This window comes from Pristiophorus japonicus, chromosome 10 (assembly GCF_044704955.1).
Source record: "Pristiophorus japonicus isolate sPriJap1 chromosome 10, sPriJap1.hap1, whole genome shotgun sequence".
NCBI lineage: Eukaryota > Metazoa > Chordata > Chondrichthyes > Pristiophoridae > Pristiophorus > Pristiophorus japonicus.
Genome location: NC_091986.1, coordinates 156,003,074 through 156,028,669, shown reverse-complemented (window position 1 = coordinate 156,028,669; position 25,596 = coordinate 156,003,074). Strand labels below are relative to the sequence as shown.

The window sequence follows — 25,596 nt, the reverse complement described above, 5'->3', positions numbered from 1 at the left end:
TCTATATCCCTCTGCAGAATTTTGTGTCACAATTTGCTTTCCCACCCATCTTTGTATCATGAGCAAACTTGGTTACATTACATTCGGTCCCTTCATCCAAGTCATTAGTATAGATTGTGAATAGTTGAGGACCCCGCACCGATCCCTGCGGCACCCCACTAGTTACTGTTTGCCAACCGGGAAAATGACCGATTTATCCCGACTCTTTTTTGTTAGTTAGCCAATCCTCTATCCATGCTAATATATTACCCCCAACTCTGTGAACTTCTATCTTGTGCAGTAACCTATTATGTGGCGCCTGATCGAATAACTTCTGGAAATCCAAATACACCACATCCATTGGTTGCCCCTTATCGATCCTGCTCGTTAGATCCTCAAAGAACTCCAGCAAATGTGTCAAACATGATTTCCTTTCATAAAACTATGCTGACTCTGCTTGATTGAATTATTCTTTTCCAAATGTCCTGCTACTGCTTCCTTAATAATGGACTCTAGCATTTTCCCAACGACAGATGTTCGGTTAACTGGTCTATAGTTTCCTGTTTTTGTCCACCTCATCGAATACATCAAAAACAATTTAGCTTTTTTAAAATAAGCGAGTAAACATGGCCCTCTCCAGCTAAGAAATGTAAAGAAGACTGAAAGGCTAGCTGGTGACTCTCCAGATGTTGCACCTCAGGTTTGGGCTGCCACAGACTGACGGCCGCTCTCGCGAGATCTTGTCACACTTCCGTGAAGATGGCGACTTGGAGATGGCTGTCGCCGCTCCTCAGGGAGTGTGCAGCAACTTTCACCGGGCTGAGGAGCGCCGTGAGCCGTCGGAGGCTGAGTCCCCGGGTCCTGCTGGGACTGGGAGTTGCCGGAGCCGGGGCGGTGCTGGGCGGGGGCCTGGTCTTTCACAACGGTAGATGGCGGAGCGGCAGCGGCCCGAGCCGCAGGTACAGCGTGTACGCGGCGGAGCAGCAGGTAAGGACACAGTGCGGGCTGCGCTACCTGTCACTGAGACCGGCCTCGCTGACCACTGCACCCAAAGAGTCACCGCAGTCTCAGCGCCTGATGCTGCGATTCCGACATCTCCCACATTAATAATCACCGACTTATTACATGCCAGAAAGTATCGCGTGGGCTGTCCCAGCTTCGGAGCAAATATAAACTTAAGTTGTTGGATGTAATTCGTTTCAGTTTTGTTTACTTTTTAGTACCTGCATCACACACAACTGTCAGACAGGCTTGGTTGCTAAGGATGTATTGTTGGTTTTACACAGTGGAGGGAGGTACAAAGTGCATTGGTCGGGAGTGTTTTTTTTTATTGTGCAGTGAATGTGTTTTGGGGGGTGCCTAGGTAGAGAATAACATTGTCCTAAACAAATGGTACATGTTAACTGCAAACTTCAGCAGTGAGTATTTCAGAATCGTACGCAGTAGGTTGGGGATTCAAGCCTCACTCCTGGATTTAAGCACATAATATATGTTGACACTTTAGTGTAGGACTCTGGGAGTGCTGCATTGTTGGAATTGCTAAATTTTGGATGTGATGTTAAACTGAGATCATGTTTGCCTGTTCCAGTAGTGCAGATGGATGTAAAAATCAAATGGCACCATTCAAAGAAGACATGGAGTTTTCTACTGGCTATCTGGCTAATATTCCTCCCTCAATCAACATCACCAAGATAGATTTAACTGGTCATTCACCTCATTTGTGGTTTGTGTCAACTTGCTGTGTGCAAATTGGCTGCCACGTTTACTTAAATGACAACAGCCACTGCACTTTAAAAGTACTTTGTTGAAATGTGCTGTGGGGATGTCCTAAGAACACAATGAGGTGCTGTATGAAAGCGAGTTCTTTTGTTCTCCATTTTTTAATAATTTAACAAATTATAAACTACAAATCTTGAGCTTGTACTTTCTTGTCTATTTTTTTCCTTAGTGTAAACTTGTTGCATTTGCATAACCTACTATTATTGGGAAATGCATTACCCTTAGGATAACAAATCTGAAAAGAACATTTGTGCTGCAATGCAGCCTTTATTGTAGTGGCTAAATAGTTTGCAATTCATTTTTTTGTATACTGTAACTGTTTCAGTTTATTCATAAATTTTTTTGTTCAAAGTTAATACACTTAGTGGATTGTCCATTCATTCGAAGATGTCTACTGCCTTGAATTCAAAATCGTTTTTTGTGCAACAGTTGAAATGATTTTGTAATATGAATTAAGCAACTCAAATAAAACAGCACAGGAGCTTTTTTGTTGTTGCAGAATTTCAATTTGAATTAAGCAATTTCAACTTAAGAGGAGTAGCTTGTATAACCTTTAATGTAGCACCTGACACGGTGCTGGAAGAGTACTCTGTTTCTGTACAGCACAAGACAACAAGAAAAAAAATAATGATACAGAACAACATGAGTAGTGAATAATCAAAGTAGTGAATAATCATTGGATTAACGATCACTTTTGTGTTCCTAATATGCCTGCTAAGGAACACAAAATAGTGGTCACGATGCAAAGAACAGCATTAAATACCTCAATGTAATTTGAATATACAACATAGTACATTTAGATATTTAATCGCATTTGATTTACACACACACAATATCTCCAGTCAGTGAAGTGGGTAAGGTTAGGGAGAGTACTTTCAGCACAAATGACACTCCATGTGTATTTACAAAATTGAAGAAGTTATTTCCGAGTTTATGATTGTTTTCCCCTCTCGTGGCATCATTCTGTTTTGGTGCCTGTACCTGGGATTGCTCACGTTTTAGGGACATGTATGTTCCAAGAGGAGCTTTGTTCATTTATATAGGAATCATTGCATTGTCCTGGCTAGGTCATCAGCCAGTACTAATGCTTGCTGACTTGGATATTTCTAGGTCATCTTCCAGGTCAGTCTGAGGTGCCGACATGCATTTTAATGAACTGAGATATTCTGCGATTATATGAAGGTTGTTACAGCAGCTTACCTTGTTGGAACAGGTCATGGTACATACTGGAGGGGGAAAACTAATTACAACAGCAATAGTTTTTGTAAAACGACCATTTTCAGTTTGTTTTTCAAATGGGTGTTGGGGGTATGTGCTTACATTACCAGTATCCATATTTTCAGTACACGTGGCTTGCTGAATGCTTTAATTATATCATAGTTTATGTTTCTAGATTTGAGATGCAATTTTTGTTTTAATTGCAAATATAATCAAATGAACATGAGACTAATTGAAACAGAGGAACTTGTGATCAAGCAATAGGCAGAGTGTTAAATATCTTTTCCCTGAATTATGGAGTTAGACAATGTCAGATATGTTACCTAATGGATATGTTGCTTATCTGTTTAGTGGTCTGGCCTTAATATAATATATTTCCAAATTTGTTGCTCTTTCACTATTCAGTTGAGTCTTGTAAGTACTTTAATCCATTGGACCCCAAAGGGAGATGTATCCTTTTATATTCGATTTACATCTGCAAATTTGTATGATAAAAAGAACAAACTTGGTATAGTGTCCAAAACCGTTTTTGAATTATAGTCACTGTTGTAATGTAAGGACACATGGCAGCTGATTTGCACTCAGCAAAGTCTCACAAACAGCAATGTGATAATGACCAGATAATCTGTTTTTAGTGTTGGTTGAGGGATTGAGGGATAATAGAACATCGCGGAGAACTTCCCTGTTTTTTTTTGTTGAAAAAATGCCATGGGATGTCCACCTGAGAGAGCAGACGGTGCCTCGGTTTAACATTTCATCTGAACGATGGCACATGGACACTGGAGTGTCAGCCTAGTCTCTGAAGTGGCACTTGAATCCACACCCTTCTGACTTGGTGTGTTACCACTGTGCCACAGCTGACATTGTGTAATATAAAATAGAGGGTAATGCATGGCATCACATTAGAGCCACAGTATGTTTTTTTTTTAAATTCGTAGCCAATCGTTCCAATTCTTTGTCAAATCACCTTGGGCCCATTCAAGGATCACTCTGCGCCAATGCTCTTAGCCAAAAGGCCTAGAGCCACTGCACCGTTCCTGGAAGTACTGCAATACCAGGTTCGTGCCATGGAGGTGGATGGGTCAGGTCCCCCACACACCTCCGTGGAGGTGGATGGGTCAAGCCACCCCACCCACCTCTGCCACAAAATGGGAGGATGTACTTTTCAGCTTATGTCCAACAATACTGTTGTGTGAAGGTCAGCTGCTCCCCTACTCTTCTGAGCAGTCATTTTTAGGACCAATAGAATGGCGGGGTGTGGGAAAGTGTCTATCCTCTCTGAGGATAGTGAGTGACAATTCGAGAAAGGGGAAGGAAGTAGGAGCATGATAGAAATTAACCATTTTATATGTTACTATGAGAGCAAAGCTTTATAGTTTATCACGATATGTTGTACATTCCAGGTTGTGTTCTTTATCGCAAACCTACAGATGGTGCTCGCGGGAGAAGTTTGCTTTTTGATGGATGTTATGGCAGTAGACTTTGTTGATCTGGAGTTATTTGCGGAAGTAAAAACAGATTTTCCTGAGTACTTTAATTTTCCTTATAATGATCTAACTTCTGTGATGTTGCAGTATGCTTAAAGGTGCAGGCATATGCCATTTTTGATCAGTTTTAGATGTGCAGTAATTCAAAAATGGCAATATAACTTGGGAACACAAAAGCAAAATACTATGGATGCTGGAATCTGAAATAAAAACAGAAAATGCTGGAAATCTCAGCGGGTAAGGCAGCATCTGTGGAGAGAAAAACAGAGTTAATGTTTCAGGTCGATGACCCTTTGTCAGAACTGGTGAATGTTCGAAAAGAACACGTTCTTAAGGAGCACGGGAAGAAAGAACAAAAGGGAAGGTCTGTGATAGGGTGGAAGGTAGGAAAGATTAGAGAGACAAAAGGGACGATGGGCCGAATTGAAATGGTAATGACAGAAGTTAGAAAAAGGTTAGTCTAGATAAGGGTGTGGATGGCGAAATAATGATCAGCTGCCATTGGGGAAAAAAAACATATCGGGCGGGGGTGGGAGGGGGAGGAAGAGGGAAAGGGAGCCAAAGATGGGTAGAGGTTATGTTCTGAAATTGTTGAATTCAATGTTGAGTCCAGAAGGCTGTAAAGTGCCTAAACAAAAGATGAGGTGCTGTTCCTCGAGCTTGTGTTGAGCTTCATTGAAACAGTGTAGGAGGCCAAGGACGGAGAGGTCAGAGTGGGAGTGGAGTGGAGAATTAAAGTGACAGGCGACCGGAAGCTCAGGGTCACACTTGCGGACTGAACGGAGGTGTTCCGCAAAGTGGTCACCCAATCTACGTTTGGTCTCCCCAATGTAGAGGAGACCCCATCGTGAGCAGCGACTACAGTATATTAAATTGAAAGAAGTATAAGTAAATTGCTGTTTCACTTGGAAGGAGTATTTGGAGCCCTGGATGGTGGGAAGGGAGGAGTTAAAAGGGCAGGTGATGCATTTCATGCGCTTGCACAGAAAGGTGCCGTGGGAATGGGAGGGGGTGCTGGGTGTGACTGTGGAATGGACCAGGGTGTCGCAGAGGGAGCGGTTCCTTCGGAATGCTGAGAGGGGAGGGGAGAGGAGCGGAAGATGTGATTGCTGGTGGCATCACGCTGGAGGTGACGGAGGATGATCCGTTGAACGTGGAGGCTGGTGGGGTAAAAGGCGAGGACAAGGGGAACCTTGTTGTTCTGAAAGGGAGGGGAAGGGGTGAGAGCAGAGGTGCGGGAAATAGAATGGACACGGCCGAGGGCCATGTTATTCACGGTGGAGGGGAATCCTTGGTTGAGGAAAAAGGAAGACATGTCAGAAGCACTAGTGTGAAAGGTGGCGTCATCAGAGCAGATGTGACGGAGAAACTGGGAGAATGGAATGGAGTCCTTACAGGATGCTGGCTGGGAAGAAGTGTAGTCCAGGTAGTTGTGGGAGTCTGTTCTTTTTGAATATTCGTCAGTTCTGACGAAGGGTCATCGACTTGAAATTAACTGTTTTTTTCTCCACAGATGCTGCCTGACCCACTGAGATTTCCACTGAGCATTTTTTAGTAATATAACTTGGGAGTTGAGTCAGTGATCTGATTCCCAAGTACACTAAAAGTGAGTGATGTTAGGCCATCTCTAGTGGGTAATCTTGCCGTTATTCATGTTTGAAATAGATACATCACCACTTAATGCAGAATTGCATTTTAAAAATGCCCTGAACCTCCTGGGAGCTTTATAAATCTCTTTCTGTAATGCTGGGGGAACAAGCAGACAGGAGACAAGAATCTGTTATTAAAAATTAGCAACACAGGAAGTGGAGTAGAACTATTGCTAAGTTTAGTGTGAGATGTTGGGAGTATAATTCAGCTTTGCCAATGCAGTTCAGACACAATTGCTACGTCTCAAACATTTTCTTCTCCCATGCCTGGTCATCTCTGGTGTTCCATCCTCAGTTCCTGTTACAATTTGATTGCTTTCCAGAGGGTTTTTCTTCCACAGGCAACCAATGCTTCCTACGAATTGAACTAGTAACCTCATGTACACAGTGTCTGATAATAGTATGAGATATCTTGTACTCTCCTGATGTCTTTGACAGACAACACTTTAACAGATCGATATCTTGGACTGTAACTATGGATCAGGTTTATTAATAAGTGAAAATAAATAGTGGCCAGACCAAACACAGCAGATTTCATTAGATTACAGATATTTATTCTGGCAATCCCATAAAAGTGAGGTTTAGATTTTTACATGGGCACAACCTACTGGCCAGCATTATTTCAGGCATTTCAAACACAGACAATATAGGTAAATGTAATTATTTTTCTTCTAGATAAGAAATCAAGGAGTTGGCTAAAATAATTTTCTAAAAAATATTTGGAGTCATTTCAGAACCAGAAAAGAGTACGCTTTTGATTCATACATGGCTTGTCTCTTTAGTTCTTATAAGTTGCTGGTTTGTGAATATGAAATTTGAACCAATATGCGCAGGTGTAATGTGTAAAGCACACAATGTGATGGACAAAACTCAAGCTAGACCATTTCATTTTATTTATTTATAGACTAACAAATCTCCTGTGGTGCTACTTACAATAAATCAAAATCCTCACTGTTTTATGAGGACAGAAACACTAATGCAAAATTTTGTTACTGAGGTATAGGCATGTATCTGTTTAAGGTTACAAAATCTAATTATTATTAAGTAGATACTAGGTAAATTTTATGGAGATCAGTTAAGAGTATTTAGCTATTCTGGTTTCAGTATGTTGTGTTCTTTATCTTTTGGTTTTGAAGAGTGATAAAGAAATGTGTGTGTCGGAGAAGTGTGATGGATAGAACTATATTTGGAAAAAAATACAGATTTTTGTGGGCTGTCCACACTTTCCCATTCCCTAGATTGCATTTATTCTTGAATATTGTTAAGGCCAGTTCCAGAATATTCCATGTGTGAACACTTATTAAGATGCTGACTGGTGTGGACGAACATCGGGACCGACAGATTCAAATACATAATTCCCTGAAATTGCGAGTACATGTACAGGCAGATAATGCCATAAAAAAGGCCAGCAGGGTTTTGGGTTCTATAAAAAGAGGCATAGTGTACAAGAGTAAATAAATAATGCTAAATTTATTAGGTCACAGTTGGAGTTTTCAGTTTTAGGCACCTCATTATAAAAGGATGATAAAGCCAAAGTCAAGATGAGGAGTGACTTGAAATAGTAAGACTATTTCCACCAAATCAGAGAAAGCAGAAGAGATTTAATTAAGATTTTAATGTCCTTTCCATAGTGGTGCACCTAAAACTGTACACTGTATTCTACTGTGACCGAACCAATGTTATGTATAAATATGTTGCTTCCTTATTCTTGGACTCTATGAAGGGTGTTCATAGAGTGAATAGTGAAAGACTATGTGGAAATTCTGTCTTCTGCCGCCCCTCTTAGTACCCTGGTGGGGTGACAATGGCGGTAGAAAGCACTTGCTCCCAGGCGGCCAGTTTCCAGCGCCCCGCTGGGACATTCAGTGCAGGTATCGACGGGCATTACTGTCTGGAAATGGCGAGCCATTGTGCAACACCCCTGGTTGCAACATTGGCTCGATTTTTGGTTGCCGCCCAACCTTTAGCACTCTGTAGCGCGCCCTGCTGGGAACGCCTGTGAAAGCGGGCAGTCCGAGCTGTAACGGCTGCAGTGAGGTAAGTAATGCCGACCTCGGGTAAATGTGATTGTTTAAAAAAATATATATATATATTTTTGCGATTTATGTTGTGGTGGCGTGATCTATGTATTGAGAATATTTTTGGTGGGCTTTTTTCAGGCCCCCCCCCCCCCAGGCCTCTTATGGCGTTCCGCTGCCGGCTGTTTAACTCGGGATCTTTCCTTGCTCAACCAGCCTAATGCCTAAAAGAGGCGTGCAACGCCTCCCTTTGCATCCTGCTCCACCCAGTTACTGAATTCTGCGGCAGTAGACGCAAACCATTCACTGGCGCAAACTTCACCACTCCGCCCAGGACACCGCCCCAACAGAGGCACGACCAAATTCCTCCCCCATTGTCTTTTGGTTGGGGAGTCTGTAGCAAGAGAGCATCAATTTAAAATTGTCACTAAGAGTAGGGAGAGAGGGAAGGAGACATTTCTTTATGCAGAAGGTTGTTGGAGCATGGAATGCTTTGCCCGAGAGAGGCAGAACCATTGCAACTTTTAAAGGAAAGTGGGATAGATATTTGAAGCAGATGAAGATACATGAATAAGCGGAGAGAGATGGGCAGTGGGATTGGCTTTAGATTACACAAGCCAAGAGGCAGCAATGATGAGCTAGGCCAAATGGCAACCTCCTGTGCTGTTAACTTCTACCCATCTCCAAGACCTTGACATACTTCCTATTGAGAATTATTGTTGCTAGTTTTGTGAAAATTATTATTGTAAATAAGTAATGATTTATGATGACGTCAGAACATGTTTCTTTATTTTACCGTTTCTTAAAAGACACGAATGCACTTTCCCAAAGCCAGTGCTGTTTGTAGATAATACTGCAGCAAATAAGCTTGTTTGAAGTTTATCTAAAATTTGAGATGTCATACTTCAAGCCAACTAAGAATATTTGTATACATTTAATTTTCTAATGTATAGATCTCAATTTTACTTTCTGAACATGTTGCACTAAAACTCCAAACCATTGCACAGAATTTTAGAAATTGGTACTGTTGTGAATTGAAAGTAAGATTAAAAACGGGCAAAAGTATTCATTTACCTCTGGTGTGCTGTAAGTGAAGTAATTTCCAGATAAAGATCAACTCTTCATAAGGATTGGAAAGCTGAAGTGCACGAGAGACCCTGTTGACACCATTTCACGAACTGTGCGTTAATGATATTGTTAGCAAATTTGGGAACATCCATTAATATTTCCTGAGGTGAAGCGAGGACCAAGTAATTGTTTACAGGGATAAAAAACTTGAGATAATATACAAAATATTTCTTTATTGGTCTCTATTTACTACAGCAGAATACAAGTGCACAGTCCCAAAATTAGGCACTTGTCCTATATTTTTCATTCATAAAAGCATTTAGAGGACTGATTTTGTAAAACTTTCTGCAGTTTAGAGTAAATTAGAAACTGCACTACATTTGCCATTAATTTAGCAATAACGCACCATAATAGAGCGTCATATGTTTACCTTCATAACTTTGCACATATCTGTCATTTAAGGAACAAGACAGCACCATAATGTATATATTGGCAATTTGGCAAAACACATAGGGTCTGAAATTCATGGACATACTGCCCCCGACTGCCCGCTTACTGGCCAAAATGCGATTTTGGTGAAGAAACACCTACATACCACCGACATACCGCTCAGCGGAATATTCATCATTGACGTATCGCCAAGCGGTATGCACACCATCCACCATGCAGAACCGCCCGCAGGCCGGTCAAAAAGTCAGATTTTCATGGCATACCGCCGACATACCACCGGAGCTACATACCGTCCTGGAAAAGGTGGTTTTTACGCGATGTTAAGTGGGTGGGAATGGGCGGTAGTGCTCGGAGCTGCCATTTTTAAATCGGGAATACTCAGCTAAAGCAGCACCTCAGTATTTCTGAGGCGAAGTGACTTTACAGTGCAATCTATAGTGGAAAAGGTATTTTTATTGATACTGAGTAAATTATTAAGATCAAAGGCATTTTAGTTACATTCTTTTAATTGAAAAATATTCTGGAGATTTAAAAAGAATGGGGCCTGTACTATCTCAGCCTGTATTGCTGACTACCTGTCCAATGGAGGATCCAGATGTGAGCAGGTTTATTTATCAGAGTTATCAGAGTAATAGAGCAGGTCTCAGACTGATGAAGAGGAGAAGGAGGAGGCCTTACCCACAAAGGATTTTCAGGGAGAATCGCTCATACTTGGACCTGACCGATTGACGGTGTGTTCGAAGGCTGTGCTTCTGAAAAGAGATGGTCAATGAGATTTGCCAGCTCATTAAGGCTGACCTGCAGCCCAGTCCCACCAACATTACTGCACTCTCTGTCGAGATGAAGGTGACTGCGGCACTTTCCTTTTATGCATGTGGTTCTTTTCAGGCATCAGCTGGGGACATATGCTGTATTTCTCAGTACACTACTCATCAGTGCATTCGACAGGTAACCGAAGCATTGTATGCTCGCCGGATGGAATTTATAAACTTCCCAATGACCAGGGAGGCACAGAGTGACAGGGTTTTGGGATGTGCACACATTGCCGGCTTCCCCAAGGTGCAGGGTGCTGTTGACTGTACCCATATTTCCCTGTAAGCACCATTACAGGAGGTGGTAGGGATTCCACTCCCTCAACGTGTAACTCGTATACGGCCATACAGAGCGCATAATGGCAGTGAATGCCAACTTTCCAGGGAGCATCCATGATGCGCCCATCTTGTGTGAGAGCACTGTGTCTGACCTGTTGAAGTCTGAGGCACAAGGTAAATGCTGGATGCTGGGGGACAAAGGGTATGACCTCGCCACCTGGCTCTTGACCCCCCCTGTGGAACCCTCAGACAGAAGCCGAGCAACGATATAATAAGAGCAATATAGGCACACGTAATATTATCGAAAAAACAGTTGGAGTGCTGAAGCAGACTTTCGATGCTTGGACTCAGGAGGCAGGCTGCAATCGCCCTGAGCAAGTTGCTCAGTTCACAGTGGTGTGCTGCAAATTGCATAATTTAGCAATCATGCGTGGACAGGAATTGCCACAGGCGACTGTGGGACCACCTGAGGAGACAATGCAGGAGACGGAGAAGGAAGAAGAGGAAAATGAGGGGGAGGAGGATGAGGAGGAGTTTCCAGATGAACCCATGGCACCAACCTCCCCCCCCCTCCCCCCCCCCCCCCCACAACACAGCGGTGGGCACACTGAGCGTATGCCACTGCAAAATTGTTACGCCGACAGCTCATAAATGAACGCTTTGCTTGAATGTGGAGAGCTGCTTTTTAGGACCCTGGACCCTGATGACTGTTACCCCAAAAGTTTGACACTGTACAAGAGTGCTTACATTCAATTCCAACATTTAAGTAAAAATTTAAAAAATATACAACAATTTTAAAACTTTGTAAAACTTATAACTATAAAACAACTATAATAACTTTAAAAAAATCAAACTTGAATTATTAAATGAACAAGTACAAGAAAAGACCCTTTACCGTCCTCAACCACGTGCTACACCACCCTTGGGACTATTACCCCCCCCCCCCCTTTCTTACTCCAGCCCTTCTCTTTCCCACTACCCCTGAGCCCGGACCTCCCCGTGGTATCAAGCTGGCATGCAGCACCGCACCCCGAGTGCTGTTGCTGTCGTTGGGGGTCAGACATTGCAGGCGCCTCAGTAGAAGCTCGTGATGTGGAAGGCACGGCTTCAGGGCTGGAAGCTGCTGGCAGCTCATCACCTTCAGGTGCAGTTGACCTGACTACTATGGCACAGGAGGGATTCCGCGCCATGTCCCGATCCCGTCGATTGCCACATGGCTTCGACGGAGTCGGCGGTTCACTCCATCACGGTGATCTTGCCTGACATATCCTCCAACTGCCGCTCTGATAGAGCCGTGATGTTTGCGGCTATCGTAGCCATGGCCTAGAGTAGCTGTCGACCTATGTCGATGCTGGCCTGTGACAGACGCACCATGGCCTGGTACACGCTTATCTGTCGTGCAGCAACCGACCTTTTCAGCACAAACCTCCGTCGCTGCGGCAAAGGCGCTGCAACACTGGGGGTGCCTTGCTGCACATCGCTTGGTTCCTCGGAATCAGAGGAGCCATGAGGGAATCCCCTGAATACAGACTCGGTGGTGGAGGATGTTCCAGCCGGCCCAGATGGAACTGGCGTATCTTCCTCCATCTCCACCCCCCACCTCTAGTGGCTCCAGGATCAGCAGCTCTTCTTCCTCATCTCTGCCAGTGGTGAAGTCGGAAGAGGGCTAGGTGACGACAGAGGTGTAGGCAGTGGATCTGTCGTCTAGTCTCTCTCCGGAGGTCTGGTCTGAATCATCCGAGTCTGGAAGTACAAAACAACATTTAAAATGCGTGGCACCAGGGGGAGGGGTCAGGGTTACATGAGTACATAGTACAATGACTTAGCGCAGTCTTACTTAAATGCCCACTACTGCTGCATTACTGCATTACATATCGCAGACAGACTATTGCGTTACATGCCCCCAACATTGCAGTAACATAGACATAGAAACATAGAAAATAGGTGCAGGAGTAGGCCATTCAGCCCCTCCAGCCTGCACCGCCATTCAATGAGTTCATGGCTGAACATGCACTTCAGTACCCCCTTCCTGCTTTCTCGCCATACCCCTTGATCCCCCGAATAGTAAGGACTTCATCTAACTCCCTTTTGAATATATTTAGTGAATTGGCCTCAACTACTTTCTGTGGTAGAGAATTCCACAGATTCACCACTCTCTGGGTGAAGAAGTTTCTCCTCATCTCGGTCCTAAATGGCTTACCCCTTATCCTTAGACTGTGACCCCTGGTTCTGGACTTCCCCAACATTGGGAACATTCTTCCTGCATCTAACCTGTCTAAACCCGTCAGAATTTTAAACGTTTCTATGAGGTCCTCTCTCATTCTTCTGAACTCCAGTGAAAACAAGCCCAGTTGATCCAGTCTTTCTTGATAGGTCAGTCCCACCATCCCGGGAATCAGTCTGGTGAATCTTCGCTGCACTCCCTCAATAGCAAGAATGTCCTTCCTCAAGTTAGGAGACCAAAACTGTACACAATACTCCAGGTGTGGCCTCACCAAGGCCCTGTACAACTGTAGCAACACCTCCCTGCCCCTGTACTCAAATCCCCTCGCTATGAAGGCCAACATGCCATTTGCTTTCTTAACCGCCTGCTGTACCTGCATGCCAACCTTCAATGACTGATGTACCATGACACCCAGGTCTCGTTGCACCTCCCCTTTTCCTAATCTGTCACCATTCAGATAATAGTCTGTCTCTCTGTTTTTACCACCAAAGTGGATAACCTCACATTTATCCACATTATACTTCATCTGCCATGCATTTGCCCACTCACCTAACCTATCCAAGTCACTCTGCAGCCTCATAGCATCCTCCTCGCAGCTCACACTGCCACCCAACTTAGTGTCATCCGCAAATTTGGAGATACTACATTTAATCCCCTCGTCTAAATCATTAATGTACAATGTAAACAGCTGGGGCCCCAGCATAGAACCTTACGGTCCCCACTAGTCACTGCCTGCCATTCTGAAAAGTACCCATTTACTCCTACTCTTTGCTTCCTGTCTCAATCCATGTCAGCACACTACCCCCAATCCCATGTGCTTTAACTTTGCACATTAATCTCTTGTGTGGGACCTTGTCGAAAGCCTTCTGAAAGTCCAAATATACCACATCAACTGGTTCTCCCTTGTCCACTTTACTGGAAACATCCTCACAAAATTCCAGAAGATTTGTCAAGCATGATTTCCCTTTCACAAATCCATGCTGACTTGGACCTATCATGTCACCATTTTCCAAATGCACTGCTATGACATCCTTAATAATTGATTCCATCATTTTACCCACTACTGAGGTCAGGCTGACTGGTCTATAATTCCCTGTTATCTCTCTCCCTCCTTTTTTAAAAAGTGGGGTTACATTGGCTACCCTCCACTCCATAGGAACTGATCCAGAGTCAATGGAATGACATGAGGCCAACATTACAGTTACATGACATGACAGGACCGCAACACAGACCGGGAATTGTATTCAACTTAACATCCTGTGTGAGTGGGTCAGTTCCAATGCCGGTGGAGGCATGGTTGCTATCCCCGACCAGGGACAGGGCACGGATCTTTATTTCTGTCAATGGCTCTTGGGTTATACGCCGCTGATCGGCTGCTATTGCAGATGTCTTCTGCAGAAAGTGAAGTAAATTATAGTAAAAATCTTCAGTGCATTTAACATCACAGACACACAAAACACTGCATTGATCCTCATCATTGCCTGAAAGCACGAATACATCGCCGTAGCCTTAAGATGAATAACATAATCCGTATGACACTGAACCTACATGTACATGGTACATGGTACATGGGGAGTGCATAAATTAAGTCATTATTTACACTTGCTACTCCACCAGGTCGTTCCACTTCTTCTGGCACCTTTCCCCGGTGCGTACCATGGTACTTGTGGAGGACTCAGCCTCCCCGATCTCATCCCATATTCTATTGTACTCCTTTGGTGGGGGATGGGGGGGGGTTTCCACAACCACTCTTTGTTAGGTCGGAGTACCTCGCTGTAATATTCTCGAAGGGCAGGTATCTCTGTCTTGTCGAAGGCAGATGGCCTCCGCCTCCGGTCCTTTTTGATGTTCCTGCGCTTCGACTTTTTTTTAAACATCTCCATTATATTTGTTATGATTGCTTTGTAAAATATGTCTTATTATTGTTCAAACTGTAGAATTATTATTTATGAATATTTTTTAACTCTGCAATGTGTTTTTAAAGTAACTGACCGTCGACTAGCTTGATGCTCCTTCTCACGCTCTCCCTTGACTTCAACTCACTGCGCTTGCGCGGGTGACCTCTGACCCCCAAAACCGCGGGTGAAACGCTTCTGTGAAAAAAACGGGGGTGGGGGGGGGGGGGGGGGAAATCGCGCATGCACAGTTCAGTGCCGCACCGTCCATCGAAAAGAAAGTCGATCTGGATCGATTAGTTTGTTACCTACTGCCCGCTGCAGACCGCTGGCATACCGCCGAAATAAAATCGACCAATTTGTCCTCTTCGGTCTTGGCGGTATGCCAGCGGTTTGAAACGACGCACCGCCATCCTACCACCGAGAAATGGGCGGACCTTATGTATTGACCAATTTTGAGCCCATAATGTGTATGTATACATGTATGTACTGTATGTTAAAATTTAAGAAAAAATGAAATCTGTCTTTCTGAAGGTTTGCCCCACTGATATGCCTGTTTATATAAAAAAAAAAGGAATATTGATTGTCAAGAGTATGGATGATTCCAATGGACTCTGGGCATGGCTTGGTAAATTATACAATACTACCTCCCAGCATCGCTAACAAGGCCAGCATTTATTGCCCATTCTTAGTTGCCCTTGAGAAGGTGGTGGTGAGCCACCTTCTTGAACCGCTGCAGTCGGTGTGGTGAAAGTACTCCCACATTGCTGCTCCAGAGGGAGTTCCAGATTTTTGACCCAGTGACAATGAAGGAATGGTGATATATGTCCAAGTCAGGATGGCGTGTGAATTCAAAACAGGATCTTGGAGGTGGTGGTATTCCCATGCACCTGCTGCCCTTGTCCTTCTAGATGGTAGAGGTCGCGGGTTTGGGAGCTGCTGTCAAAAAAGCCTTGGCTGCAGTGCATCTTGTAGATAGTACACACTGCAGACATGGTGCGCCGGTGGTGGAGGGAGTGGATGCTTAAAGTGGTGGATAGGCACTTGATCAAGTGAGCTGCTTTGTCCTGGATGGTGTCGAGCTTCTTGAGTGTTGTTGCAGAAGCCCCCATCCAGGCAAGTGGAGAGTATTCCATCACAGTCCTGACTTGTACCTTGTTAGGTGATGGAGAGGCTTTGGGGAGTCATGAGGTGAGCCACTCGCTCCAGAATACCCAGCCTCTGACCTGCTCTTGTAGCCACGACAATTATTTGGCTAGTCCAGTTGAGTTTCTGGCCAACGGTGAGACCCAGAATGTTGACGGTGGGGGATTCAGTGATGGTAATGCTGTTGCATGTTAAGGGAGGTAGCTAGACTCTCTCTTGTTAGAGATGGTCATTGCCTCGCATTTATGTGGCGTGAATGTTACTTGCCACTTATCAGCTCAAGGCTGGATGTTGTCTATGTCTTGCTGCATGCGGATATGGACTGCTTCATTTTCTGAGGAATTGCAAATGGAACTGAACACTGCAATCATCAGCGAACAGCCCCACTTCTGATCTAATGATAGAGGGAAAGTTATTGATGAAACAGCTGAAGCTAGTTGGACCCAGGACGCTACAGTGAAGTAGTCCTGCAACATTGTCTTGAAGCTGAGATGAGGTTTCCAAGAGCCATAGCCATCTTCCTTTGTGCTAGGTATATAAATAAAAGTTGTTGTTGGTATGACTCAAGCCTCTGGAGAGTTTTCCCCCTGATCCCCATTGACTTCAGTTTTACCAGGACTCCTTGGTGCCACCCTCGGTCAAATGCTGCCTTGATGTCAAGGAATTCAGCTCTTTCATCCATGTTTGAACCAAGGCTGTAATGAGGTCCGGAGCCGAGTAGTCCTGGCAGAACTCAAATTGGGCATCGGTGAGCAGATGAGTAAGTGCCGCTTGACAGCGCTGTCGACAACTCCTTCCATCGTTTTGCCGATTATTCAGAGTAGGCTGAACGGATGGTAATTGCTGGGTTGGATTTTTCCTCTTTGCACAAGTATGTCCTGTCCTCAATTTTCCACATTGTTGGGTAGATGCCAGTGTTGCAATTGTACTAGAACAGCTTGGTTACAGATGCAGCTAATTCTAAAGCACAGATCTTCAGCACTGCAGCTGGGAAGTTATCATGACTTGTTGCCTTTGCTGTGTCCGGTGTGCTCAGCCTTTTCTTTATCATGTGGAGTGAATCGAATTGACTGAAGACTAGAATCTGTGATGCTGGGGACCTCAAAAGGAGGTAGAGAAGGATCATTCACTTGGCACTTCTAGCTGAAGATGGGCTGCGAACGCCTCAGCCTTGACTTTTGCACTCATGCCGGGCTCTGCTATCATTGAGGATGGGAATGTTCACAGAGCCTTCTCCTCCTGTTATTTGCTAAATTGGCCACTACCATTTGCGACTAGATGTAGCAGGACTGCAGAGCTTTGATCCATTGGTTGTAGGATTGCTAGCTCTATAGATTATAGATGGAGTATAATGTTGGAAAGTGTGAGGTCATGCACTTTTTCAGCAAAAATCAAAGAGCAAGTTATTATTTAAATGGAGGAAGATTGCAAAGTGCTGCAGTACAGCAGGACCTGGGGGTACTTGTGCATGAAACACAAAAGGATAGTATGCAGGTACAGCAAGTGATCAGGAAGGTCAATGGAATCTTGGCCTTTATTGCAAAGGGGATGGAGTATAAAAGCAGGGAAGTCTTGCTGCAGTTATACAGGGTATTGGTGAGGCCACACTTGGAATACTGCGTGCAGTTTTGATTTCCATATTTACGAAAGGATATACTTGCTTTGGAGGCAGTTCAGAGAAGGTTCACTGGGTTGATTCCGGAGATGAGGGGGTTTACTTATGAGGAAAGGGTGAGTAGGTTGGGCCTCTACTCATTGGAATTCAGAAGAATGAGAGGTGATCTTATCGAAACGTATAAGATTATGAGGGAGCTTGACAAGGTGGATGCAGAGAGGATGTTTCCACTGATGGGGGAGACTAGAACCAGAGGGCATGATCTTCGAATAAGGGGTCACCCATTTAAAACTGAGATGAGGAGAAATTTCTTCTCAGAGGGTTGTTACTCTGTGGAATTCGCTGCCTCAGAGAGCTGTAGAAGCTGGGACATTGAATAAATTTAAGACAGAAATAGACAGTTTCTTAAACGATAAGGGGTTATGGGGAGCAGGCAGGGAAGTGGAGCTGAGCCCATGATCAGATCAGTCATGTTATTGAATGGCGGAGCAGGCTCAAGGGGCCGTATGGCCTACTCCTGCTCCTATTTCTTATGTTCTTCTGCTTCCGCTCCTCAGCATGCATGTAGTTCTGTGCTGTAGCAGAACATTTTCAGGTACACCTGGTGCAGCTCCTATCAAGATTTTATTCACTCCTCATTGAACCAGAATTGGTCGGTTGACTTGATGGTGACAGAGGTGTGAGCGATATGGCAGACCATGAGGTTACAGATTGTGATGGAGTACAATTCTGCTGCTGCTGATGGCTCACATCGCCTCATTGGTGCCCAGTTTTGAGCTGCTAGATTTGTTCTTCATCTATTCCATTTAGCACGGTGGTAGTGTGATACGGCATGTTGGGGGCCATCCTCCGTGCGAAGATGTGACTTTGTCTCCACAAGGATTGTGTGGTGGTCACTGCTACCAATATTGACCGGTAGACTGGTGAGTCTGAGGTCAAATAGGTGTCTTCTCATGTTGGTTCTCTCACCACCTGCCGCAGGGTCAGTCTGGCAGCCATGTCCTTCAGGACTTGGCCAGCTTGGTCAATGGTGGTACTGCCGAACCACTCTTGGTGATGAATATAGAAGTCTTCCACCCAGACTACATTCTTTGCCCTTACTACCCTCAGTGATTTCTCCAAGTGGTGTTCAATATCGAAAAGCACTGATTCATCAGCTGAGGGTGAAGATAATCAGCAGGAGTTTTTATGCCTGTGTTTGAACTGAAGTCATGAGACTTCATGGGGTTCAGAGGTCAATGTTGAGTACTCCCAGGGCCTCTTCCACCTAACTGGATACCACTGTGCCCCCACCTCTGGTGGGTGTGTCCTGCCAGTGGGACAGGACATACTCAGAGATGGTGGTGAAGGAGTCTTGAGCGTTGGTTGATAGATATGATTCTGTGTGTATGACTGTCAGGTTGTTGCTTCAAAAGTCTGTAGGAGAGCTCTCGCTGTTCGTTAGAGGACTTTGTAGGGTCGTCTGGGCTCAGCGTGTCTTCATCGAGTCTGAATCCGATGGCTAATTCAAAGCTGAGTGTTCCGTCCACTTTTAATGTTCTTGTCCTTCTTTGCAGCGGTTTGATACAACTGAATGGCTTGCTAGGCCATTTCAGAGGGCAATTAAGAGTCAACTACGTCGAACTGTAACCACATATAGGCCAGCTTTCCTTTCCTAAAGGACATTGGTGAACCAGTTGGATTTTTACAGCAAACCAACAGCTTCATGTTCACTTGTATTGATGGCAGCTTTTTATTTCAGAATTATTTACTTTAATTTTAAACTGAATTCAATTGTCTCAGGATTATTAGTCCAGTAACATAACCACTATGCTACCATATGCTACAGTGAGTAGAATCAGGGTATCAAGATGTAATGGAAGAATGCTTAAAAAATAGCACACGGACAGAAGATTAGTTGAAAGCTCAATAACAAAACAATGCTGGGTCATGGGTTGTAGACTTTGATATATGTAATATAAAAGCCCTTTTGGATCCTGGAACCACAAAGACTTTGTTTCATTTGATCCTTGGGTCTGTGTTTTGTTTTGCAATTGTAACCCAGTCAATAACTTAGAAACTTTAAACAGTTTCATGTGTGAAATTATTTGATTACTCGCCTGGATGAAGTAATAATATACAGTCTTGGAAATGAAAATGGAAAATATTAATTGTGCAGAATTTATGGATTTTGGGAGCATCATGGAAAATCCTACTAATTTAGAATGCTTTCTTCTTTCCAAATGCCCATCCACGTCCAGTGGCCAAGATAACCTTAACCCTTACCTCTAGCATACTGCATTATGGAATGGTAGCATGTAGGATCCTATCTACCAATTTCCCACATGATGAATAGTGGTGTGTTAAAAAATCTTGCCATCACTGTGAAGGAGGTGCATAGTGAAGGTTAGAGGCTCTCGTAGGCACGCAAAGAAAATCGAGGGAATGTCCTTTCTAGATGCTTCCCACCCCTCCGGTAGGACCAGTCTGAGGGCCAGTTAATGCTCCCTGCCAAGAAGGTGAAAATGGTACATGGTCTAGAATGTCAATAAAGCATAATGGCTTGTGTGAAATTTTTGTGCTGAATCACTTAAACTATGAAAAGCACCCAGGACTGCTGTTATGAATTTTGCCTTCTAAATTTGGATTATGTCATTGAAGAGCATTGTGAGCTAGATGTACAACACTAATTGAGAGCAATTTGAGATGATAAACTGAGAGAAGCACAAAAGAAGCATTAAAGCATATTGGCTTCTGTATAATTTTTACAATAGCATGGTGGTATTAATGTACCAAAGACACCTAATGATAACATGGGACAACAGAGAATTAGTAGGCAAAAAATAAATTCTCGGTCCATGATCGTCCAATACAATGGGCCCAAGTTTCCACATGATTTGCGCCTGATTTTTAGGAGCAACTGGTGGAGAACGGACTATCTTAGAAATCGCAATTCTCCACATTTTTTTTTCTGCAGTTCTAGTCAGGTAGAACAGTTCTACTTTGGAACAGAATTTTTTCTTCAAAAGGGGACGTGTCCGGCCACTGACGCCTGATTTGAAAGTTTCCACAGTGAAAACGTACTCCAAACTAAAGTAGAATGGAGCAAGTGAAGATTTTTGCAGAACTGAAAAACCTGTTCTACACATTAAAAAATCAGGCGCAGGTTACAAATTAGGCGTCCAGAACGAGGTGGGGGGGGGGGGGAACTCATTAAATTGTACAATAAATCCTTATTTATACTTCTACAAATATTATACAAATAAATCCAACCTGAATAAACATTTATAAGCCAAGAAAAGATTAAATAAACCATCTTCCTACCTGTGTGAAAGTGCTTCAGGCACAGAGAATGCTGCAGGCGTTCGTTCCCGCGGGGGGGGGGGGGGGGGGAAGGGAACAGCCGTTTGTTCCCGCGGAGGGGAGGGGAGGGGGGGGAATTAAACAACCGTTTCGTTCCCGGGGAGGGGAGTCGGGCGAATTAAACAGCCGTTTCATTCCCGCGGAGGGGAGGGGAGGGGGAAGGGAACAGCCGTTTCGCTCCCGCGGGGGAGGGGGGAAGGAGACAGTGAGAAGGCTGCAAGTGCTGATGTGCTTTTATTAAAAAAATGTTCAAAAATTAAACAGCTACAAAGAACTACAAAAATGGCCGAGTGCCAATGTTTTTTTCACACTGAGCATGCGCGAACGCTCCAACGCGCACGCGCAGCGTTGCCGGCAGGAAAAAAACTAATTTAAATAGTACCCGCCCCCTCCCACTTACAAAATTGGCGCGAGTGTAGGCTCCGCCCCCCTGGGCACTGCACCAGGCAGACAAGGAGCTGCAGAACGCTCCAGAATTGGCAGGTTTTTTTTAGGCGCGAAAAATGAGCGCCCTGCTCGGAGGGGCGCCCGTTTTTTTATCGTGTGGAAACTTAGGCCCTAAGTGTCCAAGTGTGCTGAAATACCATTTGTTTTTTTGTGAAAAAATGTGTTTGTGCTTGCACTTTGACTTTTGAATTATTCTTGAGCCCTCTGTGTTCACCGAAGTATTTTTTAACTTCAGAAGTGTTGAGTTAACTGGAAAAAAGATAGTCTCTTTTGGTAGGTACCTTGTTCCAGAAAGAATTCACCCAAAATGTAGAATTTATTGCAAACTGTTTTCAACTCTGCTTTCTGTCTGCTATACCAAAGGCTTCAGTTGGAACAGATCTGTAAATGTATCAAAAGTTGCTGACCGGTTTATAGGTTCTAGTGATCCTGTTTTGAACTAGGTAGGTTCCCCTTGGCAGGAAGCCAAGTATTTTTTCTGGTGTTTTATTGCAGCTTTTTAAAAAAAAATTCTCACTGAGACCTGAACTACATTTTTTGATTCTTTTAATGTATTTTATGGCATAAGTATAATCACATTAAAAATTGAAAAGCTCCCCTGATTGCAGGTTCTTAAACATGCTGTGTTTAAATGATGGTTAAATAAGATGAAACTTTAATTTTCATACTTAAAGAAGAGCGATATATGGATCCCGATATTTATGGGGAGGGTGCGGAGGTGGCCGCAAATGGACGAAGAAACCGCAAGGCCGGGGATGTGGAGCTTCTGCCGAACTTAATGGCATGCTCTAATTATCAACTTTGGATCAGTTTCCTGCCTGGTAGCAGGCCAAATTGACCGCCTGGCCAGTGGCCGAGAGGGAAAACCAGCGTCAGGTGACCGCAACTGGGGACCCACTGGGACCGTCGCTGGCAATTGGGAATTTGGCCATTGTGGCATTGGGGAAAGAGGATTTTGGAAGCATTACGGAAAATCTTACTGATTTAGAATGCTTTCTTCTTTCCAAAAGCCCATCCAAGTCCAGTGGCCAAGAAGTTGGACCTCTAGCATACTGCATTATGGAATGGTAGCGTGCAGGATCCTATCCACCAATTTCCCACATGATGAATAGTGGTGTGTTAAAAATCTTGACATCACGGATTGGTGGGGTGGGAAGATCGGACATGGTTTTGAGGGGCTAGGGGTGAGATGACATCGAGGCTGGAGATGGGGGAGAGGGGCCATGATGGGGGAGGAGACTGACTGCTTCTTTGAGGGGCCGGGTGGAGCACTATTGCACCTCCTGGCCCATATGGAGTGCTGAAGAAGGCGCTTACCTTGTGGAGCCAGAAACTCCTGCCTCATTTCACTGCCTTGTTTGGCAACCCCTGGGAAACCTGTGCAGCAGCAGTGAATTTTAATTTGGGCTCACAATTACACTGTGGGAGCCTGATTTAAATATGTTAATGAAGTGTCCCACGTCTGCATGGTGGGACACAAGACACCGCAAAACACATTGGGCGCGTGCACAGTGGGTTAGGGTCGCTTTTCGTACATTTGAAGATTTACCACTCCCTCCTCGACCCCCCTCCCACCTGTTCGGCACTTTCCTTATGATTTCCACCCATTTTATGCCTGGGCATATTCTAATGAGATTTGCTGGAAATTTGAGCATAATGACATCGGCTGTATGGATGCATTTTGGGGTCTAACTTCCAGGTTACGCCCATGGAGGAAATTCCAAGCCTGTCGGGTCTACCTACTTTAAGCTAACTTAAAGACAGGCTCAATATATTATAATATTGAGGGTATGGTAGCATTGTGCTTATTTTACTGGACTGGTAATCCAGAGACCTGGACGAATAATCTGGAAACATGAGTTCAAATCCCACCACGGCAGCGAGGGGAATTTAAATTCAGTTAATTAAATAAATCTGGAATTAAAAAAAAAAAGCTATAATCATCAGTACTGGTGACTATGAAACTACCAGATTGTCGTAAAAACCCAACTGATTCACTAATGTCCTTCATGGAAGGAAAGCTGCCATCCTCACCTGGTCTTGCCTATTTGTGACTATAGAACCACAGCAATGTGATTGACTCTTACCTGCCCTCTGAAATGGCCTAGCAAGCCACTCAGTTGTACCAGACCACTACGACAAAATCAGCACTGTGGGAGTACCTTCACTACAAGGACTGCAGCGGTTCAAGAAGGCGGCTCACCACCACCTTCTCGAGGGCAATTAGGGATGGGCAATAAATGCCAGCCTTGTCAGCGATGTCCACATCCCATGAATTAATAAATAAATAAATAAACTTTCAATGAGAAAGCTGATTTGCCACATACTGCTTTGTGTCAAATTGATTAAAACTAATGTTAGAAATTACAAGTAGCTTATTTGGGTGACTGAAGACAACTCTCTGCAATGTTTTTCCATCATCATCTCTTATTTATTTTATATATATGTAATATTTTAAATAGTCACTTAAAATCCCAAAACAAAGACAGCATTATTTTTTATGAAACTTTTTTTCTTGTAATAGGTTTAGGTATGATTACATAAATAGAAGACAATCATTAAAGTTGTAGTCTATACTGCATTTCAATGAATTGCCTCGTAACTTCTGGATTCTATGAAGGGAAATATCTACGTTTACTAATGTTCCTTTTGTCTCTTTGCTGTACTGATTTTTTTCCTTGCTCAAGGTATCTTCCAATTGCCATCCAGCAAGATTGCAGTAAAACTGCATGCTGATGGAAATAATTCCTTGTTTCATTGGAGAGGCCTCCTACAATGGGAGACCTGAATCGGCAGGTTTCAAGGAGAAAGAAAAATAAGGTCTAAACTGTGCCATGAGTGGAAGGATTTTTTTGTTAATTTTAGTAAGTCTGGAAATTGGGGGAGGGATGAAGAGTACCCTGTATTGAACGTATTCAGCACCAGTTAAAACAGCTGGTTAAAGGTAACTTGTGAATAAATATTTTGTGTGGAACTCCCCTGATGCCAGTCATGAAATGCCAGTGCAGTGGCATGGTGATGTGGGGTGCTGCCCTCAGCTCACTTTTCATTCGTGATGTTACATCATTGGCACTCTATTCCAGTACAGGGTATCTGTTACAACCAACAGTCTTTAACAATAAGATATTGTAATAAGCAAAGATGATCGTACAGTGACTTCCCTTTTTATACTATAAGAATGGAGACAATTCTGTTGGATGTACTTTCCCTTTCTCCCTCCCCTTTTCTGTTTCAGTTTTAAAAAGTAGTTGTAACAATCTTTTTTAAGTGTAGAAAGTAATGTTTTTAAAGATAATCCTAATTTGATGAGTAAAAAGACAAAAGAATATCCACTGTTCGATAAACCTAAATGTAGGTTCTAATACCAGAAAGGTTTGTTCCTTTTGGCATCAGCACAAATTGGCCTCAATAGTAACTGATCTTTCACCGTAGCTGGTTACATGGATACGGAGGCGAAGTTGCTATTTTAATTCTCCATTATATAATCTGCTTGCTAAAATCTACATTTTATTTACAAGGCAGCTATATTCAATGAACACCTCACCCGAGTGGGGTAGGAGGGATAAGGACTATGGTACCTATAGAACTTTGAACTTCATAAGTTCACTTTCCCCATAGTACAGACTCACCAGGATAACTGAAACCATCTTTAATGTACGACTTAAGCAGCAGGATTTTAGTTGGCTTTCTACAGCTGCATTCTTTGTCTGCTCCATTATTTTCTTATTACAGAGAACCAATTTTCCCAATTTCTGCTTGGCTAGAATTTCTCATCAAGGAAGACTGTCCCCAATATGGAACATGCAAGAGTGCATAATTACATCACTTTTAATTACGTGAGTTTGTTAGTTTAATGTTACCCCAAAATTTTAGGATAACTGAGTCAAGTTCAGAAAAGGTTTCTCGGTAATCGGGATTAATTTGTTTATAGAAAAAATTGCCTATGCAAGTCATCCAAAAAAAGGATACTATAGTATAATTACTTCATTCTTGGCTCAGCTAAGTGTAAACAGAATAAAGATGTGTGCAGACCCAAAAAGTAGGAGTGATGATGGGATCACTGAGATTTGATAGCTTAGAAATAAACAAGCTGTTGGGAAACTTTTTGTTCCTAAGTGCACTAATATCAATTTAATCTTTACCATGATTGCAAAGAATTCTAACCCACGGAGCTAAGTGTAATTGATG

General features: G+C 43.5%; 1 protein-coding gene across 1 annotated transcript in view; it reads left to right on the top strand.

The window, feature by feature from the left end:
- Window positions 1-738: 738 nt before the first annotated feature.
- micu2 (mitochondrial calcium uptake 2) overlaps window positions 739-25,596 on the top strand; it is a 605,104-nt gene continuing 580,246 nt past the window's right edge. Inside the window, exon 1 of the mRNA XM_070892202.1 lies at window positions 739-966. Within this exon, the coding sequence (XP_070748303.1) occupies window positions 739-966 (228 nt within the window). The remainder of the gene's footprint in view (window positions 967-25,596) is intronic.